We start from the raw sequence: 12,142 nt of genomic DNA on the forward strand, positions 1-12,142 counted from the left end.
TGCGTGGACACCGGGTCCTGGTGGAGGAGCAGGGTGGGGCGGAGTGGGCGTGGAGCCTTGTGCGAGACACTCCCCCATCTCTGGAGCCACGCGCCAGGCGTACGCTTCCTTCTGGCCCCGGCATAGGACCGCGCCAATTGTCATTGGCCAAACGGGCGATCCCAGATTGGCTGAGACCCCGGCTCCCGCCTCCTCCGCCAGGGGGAGGGACGTGGGTGCGGGTTTGAGGCTCGTGCTACCCTAGGGGGTCGCGCTCTTCTACCTCCTACCTCTTGGTCACCGCAAAGCTTGGTCGGGTTTTTCATCCGGCTGCAAGCGCTAGGTGTGCGGAGACCTGGCAGCTCTTGGGGCTTAAGGGCTGAGCACCAGGACGAGTGGAGGTGCCTGTAGAGTACATTCGGACCCTCTCTCAGCCCCTGAGTGTGCGGGACCTGCGGAGCGCAGTTCGGGATCTGCACTCGAGGATTTTTCGAGGACGCAATAAGCTAAGCATCTGCCCGGAGCATGGAAGCACGTCAGTAGGCCATGAACTGCACCCGGGAGGGGTGGGGGTGGAAGCGCGCGGTGTCAGCTTTGCAGAATGTGTACGCCAAGGGGAGGGTGAAGCGTGGCGGGAGGGCGAGGCGAAGGAAGGAGGGCGTGAGAAAGGAGGCGGTGGCGGGCGGAGGAGAATTATCTATACTTTAAAAAAAAAAAAAGGAGCCGCTTGAGCCGCGTAAAGGGAGACTTGGGGAGCGCCTGACAGCACGCGCGGGACACGAGCGTACCACGCTTCCCTACTCTTTCAGACCTTGACTGGTACGGGGTCCCAGGGCTGCAGGAGGCCAGCGACGCGTGCCCTAGGGAGTCCTGCAGCAGTGCCCTGCCTGAGGCCCGTGAAGGTGCAAACGTCCACTTCCCACCGCACCCGGTTCCTCGCGAGCACTTTTCCTGTGCCGCACCAGAACTCGTAGCAGGGGCCCAGGGGCTGAATGCAAGCTTGATGGACGGCGGCGCGCTGCCCAGACTCATGCCCACCTCGTCTGGAGTCGCTGGAGCCTGCGCTGCTCGGCGGAGACAAGCGTCTCCGGAATTGCTGCGCTGCAGCCGGCGGCGGCGATCTGGAGCAGCCGAGGCCAGCAGCAGCTCGGCTGCCGTGGCACGCCGCAATGAGCGCGAGCGCAACCGCGTAAAGCTGGTAAACTTGGGCTTCCAGGCGCTGCGGCAGCACGTGCCGCACGGCGGCGCCAACAAGAAGCTGAGTAAGGTGGAGACGCTGCGCTCCGCGGTAGAGTACATTCGTGCGCTGCAGCGGCTGCTCGCAGAGCACGACGCGGTGCGTGCCGCGCTCGCTGGGGGGCTGTTAACACCCGCTACTCGGCCGTCCGATGAGTGCGCGCAGCCCTCTGCCTCCCCTGCCAGCGCGTCTCTGTCCTGCGCCTCTACGTCTCCGTCCCCGGACCGCCTGGGCTGCTCTGAGCCTACCTCCCCGCGCTCCGCCTACTCGTCGGAGGAAAGCAGCTGCGAGGGAGAGCTAAGCCCGGTGGAGCAGGAGCTGCTTGACTTTTCCAGTTGGTTAGGGGGCTACTGAGCATCCCACCCCCCTAAGGTAAGTTCCAGGACGGCGGGGAGGAGAAGCAGTAAGGGAGACACGTGGTGGGCGGGCCTGGCACTTAGCGCCACGGGGACCCTGTGCAGCCGCGGCTCAGCTGGGGCGATCGCTTGGATTTCGCGCACGCTTCATTTTTCCTCAACCTTTTTCAAGCCTGAGCAAGACCGGCGTTTGTTTGTCCGGGATTGCAAAACTTCCTCTCCGAGCTCTGCTGTGGGTGGGGGAAGGGGAGGCCAGGGGAGGGGAGCGGCCTCAGGGCCGGGCCGGCGAGGTCCCAGTGCTGTCAGAGCCGGGCCGAGTCGGGTGCTGGAGGCGGGGTGAGTTTGCATTGCAAATCGCGTCCTGGGCCGGGGTGCCGAGTGAGTCGGCTGGAGCGGGCCCCTGAGTCACGGCGGGCAGGCTCTGAGCGTGCGCCCCGCCCCCGTCGGCGCCTCTGAGCGGATCGAGGCACCCATGAGTTGAGACTCCAAAACTAATCAAGCAAACGAAACTGCCTACTGCGCCTTGGGAGGTGGGGCGGTGTCCGCACACATTGACACCTTTTATCTTCTTCACAGCTGCATCCCTGGGTGACTCCTGGTGGACCTACCTGCGCTTCTAGCCCAGGAAACCTGGGCCTATGCCTTACCCATGCTGTCTAGTGCAGCCTGACCAAATGCCAAGTGCTGACTGACCTCTGCTCGGCCTCCACGCCGCGGAATGACATCTTCCATCTCCTGGACATTGCGTCAGGACTTGGAAATTTCTCAGGATAAAGATTTTTACAATGACAATCTACTTTTTATCAATTAACTTGAACTGCTGTAGGACTCTAGTGAAAATATGAAGAATTATTTTTATACAAAGGATCCTTAAGCTTGGAGCACAATAAAGATGACCTCTGTCCCTCACCCCCACTGTCTAGAACTTTCCAACCTGGCCAAAGTGTGGACCGGTTGGGCCCTGAGGGCAAGATGCCTGGCTGCACTCTTCTTCCTCTTCTGAAGCCTATACTGACACTGATGTTTGGCCAGTGTGGGAACCCTGCTGTTGCAAAGTGTACTATTCTATAAAAGTTGTTTTTCATTGGTGTTTGCAGTGCCTTGTACCTTCTCCTCACCCTTGCATCTGTCTCACCCTTGTTCCCCAGGTGCGGTCTAAGCTGGGGTGGATAATACTAGTGCAGATTTCTCTCGAGACCTGTATTGCATGGGTGGATACAAAGGTATTGGGTGCCTACTCTAGCCATCTCTCCCGAGATGGAAAAGCAATTCAGACACCTTGGAAGGCAAGGGCTTTCCTGCAGGTTAGCTGTCTGTGAGCCAGTGTCTGCCCTCCAGGGTGGCTCTCCCCTGGGAAGGATCTGTGTGAGAGGGGCAAGTGCAGGGTGCTAGGCTGAAGGCAGAGCTCTGGATTGTGAGCATCTCTAGGCCCAGGTCTCTCTTCCTTACCATCTGGGTGGCCCTTGGCAAATTGCCTTATTTGCAAATGGTATTGAGCTTAAAGCTCCCTCCCAGGTTTTGGACAACCTGCCCATGAGCTTGCAGCCAGTGTGCGCTGCTGACTGCTGGGGTCAGTGGCCATCGTGAGGCCCAGCAGATAGATCTTTACTTTAAGATTCTTTAGTGAGCAAGGAAGATCTGGAAGCTTCCTCAGTACTCCCCACCCAAGTTCCCTAGCCTAGGGAGCCAAGCTGTGATTGCTAAGATATTACCTGGCTCCACCTTTGACCCCGAGACTCCGAAGCTTTGAAGTCTCCGTGTGTCCAAAGCTCCCTTTTATTGCAGGGGTTTGGGAGGGGCTGAGGGGATCCCCAGGTGTTTTTAGGGTGCTTTAGGCATCCCTTCAGAAGGGAGTGGTCAGGACACAACCGTTGGAGCTATGGGAATCAGGAAGTGCTGTGCAATGGAGCAGATGCCTTCCAGGTACCTGTGGTGGCTATACAGAAGGCAGTATACAAGAAGCTCATCTGTATCATGATAGCTGGGCTCCTTCCCTGCAGGACCCAGAACCCCAAAACCAGGGTCAAAGTTGAATCTGTAACTTTGGTCCCAGCTTGTCAGCTTCTCTGATGAAGGTCAGGCTCAGTTGGGGTCAGGCCAAGCACAGCTTGGAGCCACAAAACTGAGTGGACCTGCCTTAGAGGACAAAATGGGGCATGGCAAGGCCATTGAGGGAGGGCCACCCTCTTCCCAGGATCCCGTTGCCAGCCAGTGTGTTCACTGAACTAGGGGATCTGAATTGTCCCCTGATTTCTTTCCTGTTTCTTAAAGTGGGTTATGGGGAAGGGAAGGGTTGCTGGAAGCGTGAGCTTCCTTGTGTCCATAAATTCCCAGTGGTGTCAATGGTGTGCCCCTGTTGTATTATGGGATATCTCTGAAGTCTTCATTAAGCAACTTTATTGGCTCACATCTGTAATCTGAACACTTAGGAGACTGAGATAGGAGGACAGTCCAAGCTCAAAGGGGTAGGGATGAGGATGGGGGTTAGGGAGGAGGAAAGGCGAATGGCTCAGTAGGTGACAGTGCTTGCTGTGCGAGTATAAGGGCCTGCATTGAACTCTTCAGAACCCACAGAGAAGTTGGATATAAAGCACATCTGTAATCCTATGGAAAGAAGGGAGGCAGAGGCAGGGGAATCTCAGGAGGTGTGCAAGCCAGCTAGGCTGGCACTCACAACGGAAAAACAAGACCCTCCTATGTCAAACAAGGTGGAAGGTGAGGAACAACACTTGATGTTGTCCTCTGATTTTCATGCATGAGTAGGCGCATACACAACCCAGGCACAAAGGAACCCTTCTGCTTCAGGAAATGAGGGTGTACTGCTGTGTCTGACAGAAACTCCAACCTCAGGGAACTTACTTTCTGCTGGAGACGAGTCTATTGGCAAGAGGCATGTACCAGCTCATGGGTAATCAAGTGAAAGAAACTGCTTAAGCCCATAGCTGGGTTGTGGCTTAAGGAGGCTTCTGCAACTCCACCCTGCTGTCTTCCTCCACGTGGTTTTGAAGCATCTCCAGACTGCACAATTTCCTTGCCTAAGGAAACCCTTTATCACCCACGGTGATGAAAGTGCAGCTTGCCAGCCAGTGGCACCATTCCTTTTCTGATGTATAGAACCAGGGTCCATCCCATGTCTAAACACCAAACTTGCAAGGGATCACGTGCCACATGCAGCATAGACACCACACCTGGGAGACCAATCTTGGGTGGATGCCATCTTCCAGACAGATAATGTGTCCTTTGTATACCAGTCTAGGGGCTGGCCATGCATTGGGTCCCAGGCTACAGTAGAAGTCTGGAACTGTATCCATCTGTCTATATAGTGCTGACCTCGTGGGGTACTCACATGTCCTGTGATACCCCAGGGTTCAGCTGAGCTTCTAGGCTAGTCTGTCAATCAAGGCTATGTTACTCAAGGTGTCTTTCATTTCTGGGTAGCACCATTGAAGACACAATACTCCCCAGATACTGTCTTCCCAAAGGGGTCCAGGCAGTCCTGGGAGTCCAGCTATCAATCAGCCTTTGGAGTCCCAGAACCCTGAACTCTACAGGGACAGAGAAACAATCCTCCTGCTGCAATATGCAGGCTGTCCAGGGCAGCCTGAGGAATGTCTGAGGCACAGAGCAAAGCAAGTGGAGTTTCAGCAGGTTTCTGTCTGTCATCTTTCTTTGGTTTTGAGCAGCCTTCTCCTGCCGTGTGTTCCTATCATGCTGTGTGGCCCAAAACGTCAGAGCTCACGGACTGATTATTTCAAGTCTTTATATTGTAGTGACAGGAAGCCTGCTGAGGCCCACGTCTTACTCTAAAAGGGCAAAGGAGTAGTGTGAGAGGATTTAAAATGCAAAGCTTCTCTTTCTTCAGTGCTTTCTGTCCTGCACTCACTAATTTAATGCCATTGTCAGGAAAGGAGCCATTTAATGGCAGTTGGCTCTCTATATTCAAGGGCTCTCCATCCATAGTTTGAAAATGTTTGTGTGTGCATGTATGCATGCATAAGTATAGTACATGTGCATGTGTGTGTGCAATGTGTGTGTACGTGTGGAGGGCAGAGGCTGATGTTAGGTGTCTTCAATTATTCTGCACCTTAGCTTTTGAGACAGGGTCTCACTGGGCCTGAAGCTCATTTATAGGGTATATTGGCTGCCTGGAAAGCCTGGGTTTTTATATGGGTGCAGAGGTCAAACTTGTGTGTTCATGTTTTTGTAGTACTTAAATGTTTGAGCTATCTTTCCAGCCCATTGAAAATATTTTGAGATGTTGGGTATGGTGGTGCAAACCTTTAATTTCAGCACTCAGAAGGCAGTGGCAGGCGAATCTCTGATTTTCAGGTCAGCCTGGTTTACAGATCTAGTTCCAGGACAACCAGAGCTACAAAGAAAACAAAATGATCTCTAAAAAACAAAACAAAACAGAATGTTTTGAGAAACAATTTTACTCATTGTAAACATGTGGGGACCTTTCCCTTGTCACATACAGTGTTCTGTTGTTGTGGTGCGGGAGGATTAAAGCACAGGAGGGTACATGTAGGTTCTGCAACATACTACAGACTTCTATAGAAGAGTTTTGAGAACTCCTTTTTGGTATCTCAGAGGTGGTAGTTTCCCAAATCAGTCACCCTCAAGTATAAAAGACCAACCAGAATAAGTGGCATGCATGTTGTTGCCATCTGTCTTTTTTGTTGCATAATGCCAGTTAGACGTGCAAATGCCAGAACATTTCGCTGGCATACAGAAACTAAGACAGGACATAGTTCCCAATACCCCAGAGGTACTACATGGCCAAAGTCCAGTAGTTTTCATAGTGTGCCAGTACTGTCCATCCTTACTTACTGGTGGGAAAGAGAAGGACAGGACAGGCTTGGTGGCACATGCTTTTAAACCCAGCACTGGGGGTGGAGTGGGGAGGGGCAGGGCTCTATGAATTTTAGGTCATCCTGATCTACATAGTAAGTTCCAGGTCAACCAAGGCTTCACAGTAAGACTGTGTCTCAAACAACAGCCACAACAAAGAGAGACTTAGGATGACCTTACTCCCCTGTCAATATCTTCAGCATAAGAAGTTGTCCGTTTGATGTAGGGAAGTCTCTTTCCTAGAGACAGATGTAGTTTCCTGTCCCTTAACTCTTCATGCTTCCTTCATCTCTTTCCTGCCTTTGAAGCCAAGTTCTGGTTTGAATGGGAAATGTGGTCCTTGGACACCTAGCTTGCTCAGCTCTGGGTTTAACTGGGAGACTTTATGGTGTGGGTGGCAAGGCTGGACACGAACAGGGCAACAATGTCTCCTTATTGAACAAGTATACTCCAGAGTCTCCTGACCTTCACCCTCCCACTAGGGGGTCAAAGGTAAGAGTAGCAGGAATTTCAAGATAGGGATACTGTGGGGCCCATGGGGCTACAGAGGTCTGATGCCTAAGAAGCTGGTCCTCAAGCCACCCACAGAACTGCCATGTGAAGAGGCCCCACATATCACTTGCTTCCTGCCCCTCTTGAGACCACAGCCCCTTGAAGATAGTGACACCCAGGCACGTCCAGCAGCAGAAGGGCTGTGACATGGATCACTTTTGTCAACGGGGCCCTGTTACTCTTACACACCCTCCCTTCTCATAAGATTGGTGACCTTCAGAGATGTGGGCACCAAAGCAGCACATCCTGTGTCCAGAAGCAACTGGCCTGGTGACAGGGTGGGCAAACCCCAGTGTGGAGTGAGGCTGAAGGGCCCTGATCTAGGGCTGTCAAGAGCGAAGGTAGGACAGGGAGGGCCTTGGAGGCTTCACAGCACAGGTAGGCCCTTGGGTAGGTGCATGTTGCCAGCCTCTGCTCTCCTGAAAGAGGGGTCTGGTCCAGTGAGTGGCTTCTTGGATTCAGTCCGAGTGGGTGGTTTGGCTTGGCTCTGAGTTCTGAGGGCCTGGGGAATGGCTTTCTGTTCTGGAGCCTAGAGGAGATGAGAGAAAGACAGGATCCAGAAGCTGATGGTATGGGGTCTAGGCTGTGAGGACAGGTGACTAGGGGAGGGAGGGTGGAGGATGCTGCCAGGGAGAAGACATAGCACAAAGACACAGAAAGTTCCAACCTCCCCCCCCCCCTCCGGGGGGGGGCACATCCTCCTGGCCTCTTTGAAGGTTTTTACCCTATCCAACAGCCATAGGTACCCAGAGAAGGACTCCATATGAGCAGGCCACACACCCCTTATGCCTGCCTGAGGCAGGGACTGGATGTTTGCTGTTTTCTGCTTACATGGAGGGACTGGTCTGCCAGTTAGAGAGGAGCCAGGACCCAGCTCAGACCTCTAGGACACTCTAATCCCTTCCAAGCATGTGAGGAAAAGACCCATGCTCTGAGCCTGGAGACCAGAGCCAGGTGCCTGAGGCTCAGGAAGGACTCCCTAAAAGGCAGACAGGAAGAGGTAACTCTGCCTTGACTACCAGGCCCTGCTTCACCTCAGATCTTCTCCTTGGTGAGCACAAGGAAAGGATGAAAAGGAAAGAGATGGATTGAAAGTAGGTATGGTCCACTCAGGGCTGATTCCTGTTCCGGGTCGCCAGAACCTATGGGCTCCTGCCCCTATTGATCTGGCCTATAACTCCCTGGCTCCAAGTTGGAGTGAGGTGATTGGCCAGAGGCCTGAAGGCAGAGAATCCTGCCTCCTACCACCAAATGCTTAGCAGGACCCCTGCTGAGATTATGAGCTTCTGCTCCCCTCCCCCACCCTTTCCAGTTTACATATTGGAGTAGTCCACAGAGCTCTGAGCTGCCAGATGCCTAGGTGGCTCCCAGATGTGCAGTCCCAGCCACCGGAGGGCAGGGACCACCTGTCACTCCCCCAGAGTGACTCTGCCCAAGGTCACTCAGCTATAGGAAGCAGGGTAGGATATGCTTGCCAGCCCCAGTCTCTCTACCTCCTGTCCCACCCCTCCCGGCACCTACACTCTGTTGTAGCCTATCAGGGAGGGCTGTGGGCATTCAGCTGGGTGCTGCTTGCCCATACCTCCAGAACCAGGAAAAAGCTGGCCCATTTACTAATGCCAGAGTGGGAGGGGGGGCACATTTGCAGAGCAGCAGAAGGACCTAGGAACATGACAGCTGCAGAGGCCGAGGTGAGTCAGCTGGACCCCGGGTCCAGGGACAGTACCTTAGCATCTCCTAAGGGATATTTCTCTGTGTCTAGAAGTCCAAGGTAGAGGTGTTACAAGGTGTTACGTGGCAGATGGTGTCTTCTTTTGTGTCCTCATGTGATCATTGCCTGTGTGCCTGTGTCCTGGTCCCTTTTACAAGGAACCCAAGTCATATGGAGCAAGGCCACCCTAGTGACCTCCTTTTAAAAGACCAGTACTCTGGATGACTGGGTGGTTGTGGCTTCAGCTGACAAGCATGTGTGTATAGGCAACAGTGTAGCCCCCATCAGACAGGAAGGGCGGGTCCTCCTACATAGCTGCATCTGAGGCCACACCTCTCCTTCACTGCTATCCTACCCTGGAGAAGCAGGTACTTCTTTGGGCAAGTCTGGTGAGGACAGAGACATCTGCGTTTCCATGTGGCCATGGGAGAGATATCTCTCCTGAGACTAGGTTGTCTATGACCTGACCAGAGAGTAAAAGCTACTCTCTAATATCCCAGCCTGGCAAGATGGGGCTTAGGAGGGTAGGTTGGACTCCCTCCTCCCCCAGGGGTTGCATAGCTAAGAAGGACCCTTTCTAGCTGTGACATCATGTGATAGTGGCTCCAGACAGGTGACAATATCCCTGGCTCCAGCTATGGGGTGTTGGGAGCCAATCAAACAGGGATGTTGCCTCCCACACCTGTTGGTAGATTGCAGTTTTCCCCGTAGCTTGTCCCTTGGGCCTGTTCCTCTAAGTGTTGTGGCTCACACTGCTGATTGTGCTGTGATGTTATCTGGGAGGTGGGGGCAGCCCTAGGCTCTTAATGACCCTGTCTTCCTTGCACCTGGTGCTTGCCTGGGAGCCCCAGGCTTAGTCCAGTCCCCCAGAGGTTGGCTGCATTGATAAATATGCAAATTTCCAAAATGAATGCAATTAATACCCAAATGAAAGCCGGGGAGTGGTAGAGGCTGGACTGGGTCATATCTTGGAGCATCAAATATTTGTCTCTTATTTGAATGCATTTTGTAGGCTGGAGGGTGGGGCCTTTAACTCAGACAACAGCTGTCTTATAAGCTAGGTTTGGGGAGATCTGTGCTGGATTTTATATATCCAACTACACCTATGGCCTAGCTCCTCCCTAACTACATCCAATTGTGCCCATAGGCTGGCTATTCTATAAACCACACCCTCCTGCATGGTGGGCACAGAAAGTAGAGACCCACTTGTCAGACAGTAGGACTGAGGCTTGAGGGTAGACAGCTTTGTGTAAAAATGTAGTTGGAGGGTCAGGTGAGCATAGTTTCTGAGGTTCTTATCCCACTCTGAAGCCAGGACTTCAAGGACGTGATTATGGCAGCCAGGCAGGCAGACAGCTTTCTCAGGACTGACCCGGACACCTGGGTGCACAACACATGTGTCTGATGGCTCTCCAGCCCTTTTTCCTATTTTGAGCCCACTCTGTGTATAGCTACTCTGACTTTCCCATCGGAGGTGACAGCCTTGACCACCCCTGGGACTTGGTTGGGATCCTGGTTACTTATCTAGTCAATATTTCTCTGAACATGCTTAGAACTAACGGGGTGCTTAGAGGCCAGTTTTCAGAGCAGAGAGCTTCCTCAGTTTACCCTGCTGGGGTACCAGACTTGAGGTGTTTCCTGCTTACTCTTAGCCTGTGCCCATTTTACAGGTGTGGAGGCTGAGCCTTGGTTGTCTTCCCTGGGACCACTCTGGTTGTCACCTTCTTCCTCTTGAATACCAGTGTGATTTCTATAGCTGGCCTGTAGCTGGTAGAACTGAGTTCCTAGGATTGGGCAAGAGCAGTGGTTCTCAACCTTTCTAATGCTGCAACACTTTGACACAGTTCCTCATGTTGTGGTAATCTCCAACCACAAAATTATTTTTATTGCTACTTCATAACTATAATGTTGCTACTGCTATGAATCGTAATGTAAATATCTATTTTCTGATGGTCTTAGGCAAACCCTTTGAAAGGGTCATATGACTCCCAAAGGGGTCTCAACCCACAGGTTGAGAACCACTGCTGTAGAGGCTAGGAAAGGCTGTGGGTTCCCTACAGCCTAGGGTTAAGGAGTGGATGAGTGCTGGGGTTGTCTTGGCATTTTCCTGACAGTCATCCCTCCTTCATTCTGTATTTCCAGCACATTCCCAGTAATCTCTCCTTCATTTTGTATCTCCAGCGTGTCCCTAGTTTCACTCTGGCAGAGCCATCTTATAATGATGCAACTTTATATTCACTTTGCTGAGGGCTCCTCCTCCCAGCCTTCCAAGAGATACCCTTCCTCCCCACCCCAGCCCCTTGGATATACTCTTTAGAGAGCAGTATAGAAGAGAGGCTAGGTGTGGGTGCGGGCATGCCTTTCCATCCATCCAAAAGGCAGGGTCTGGTAGGACCCTGCTCACTCCTCACCTGCCCATCCTTCTATTCCTCTTTCTCTAATGTGCTTACCCTGCCTTCCGTCTGGGGATACCAGGTGCTGAGGGAGCAGCAGATTGAGCATTGGTCACCTGCACAGCTGGGCAGGAGGAACCCTAGAGGTCATGGTCAGCTTGGGCCTGTGGATGAAGAAGGTGTAGTAGAAGGAGAGCAAGTGGAATAGAGAGGAGCAAGTTTTAGACCTGTGCCAATGTCCTGTCCCAGCCATCTGTATCCACCCTGTTGTTGAGGTCAGGGTTACTAGAACCCTGTTGGACTCCCTAAAGCTATTGCATTCTGACCGTCTCTCTGGTGTAAAAGAAGAGGGGACACTAGAGGATTTCCTAGGGTTTATGAAGACTGGAGATTGGGCTGGACTGAGGCATGATCCTTGGGCTTAATCTAGGGGGCTCCCAAATTCTGAAGCAAGGGCCTCTTTGGGGACAGTGTTACAACCCCCACCCCCACCCCATGAGTATGCCCTCAGTCAATTGTCCCAGGGACACAAGCCTGTCATTACCATTACCCCTCTCCCAAGATGCTCTGGATCTCTAAGTCTCGGGGAGGTCAGGAAATGGCTGATGTGGTTCATTTGAGGTATCCTTCTGAGCAGGAGTCTGATGTGCACACTGATGAAATCTTCATTCATCTATGTTTAGACAATCCCTCAGTCACCACACCAAATGCTTCCAGAGCCACAGGCTTCCCTGAGACTTGGCCCCAATCCTGCCATGTTCTGATATCTGTTACCACACCTAGGGGCCGTGCTTGAATTTCACATGAACAAAGCACACACATGTTCCTTCAAGCCATTGACTGCCGTGGTCTCTAAAGGTGACCACTGGTGACCTCATAAAGTTCTACCCTCTTCCTTGCTTCTAATAGTCCTTGGTTCAACTGCTATAGACAACGCTATAGACAGGCCTTTCTTGGGCAAGTGCAAATCAACCCAGTCTTCCTGATGTATTCTATGTTGGTACCCAAAAGGGATAAAGCTAGAGTGATAGCTTGAGTTTCTACCAAAGATGGCCACTGAGAG

At 52.6% G+C, this 12,142-nt stretch overlaps 1 protein-coding gene across 1 annotated transcript; it reads left to right on the forward strand.

The window, feature by feature from the left end:
- Window positions 1-504: 504 nt before the first annotated feature.
- Window positions 505-2,419, forward strand: Ascl2 (achaete-scute family bHLH transcription factor 2). The gene is made up of 3 exons (XM_021169140.2): window positions 505-514; window positions 789-1,588; window positions 2,149-2,419. The coding sequence occupies exons 1-2, from the start codon at window positions 505-507 to the stop codon at window positions 1,568-1,570; spliced, it is 792 nt and encodes a 263-aa protein (XP_021024799.1). The 3' UTR covers window positions 1,571-1,588; window positions 2,149-2,419.
- Window positions 2,420-12,142: the final 9,723 nt, after the last annotated feature.

Source organism: Mus caroli, unplaced genomic scaffold (assembly GCF_978045245.1).
Source record: "Mus caroli unplaced genomic scaffold, Mus_caroli_1 scaffold_8, whole genome shotgun sequence".
Lineage (NCBI taxonomy): Eukaryota > Metazoa > Chordata > Mammalia > Rodentia > Muridae > Mus > Mus caroli.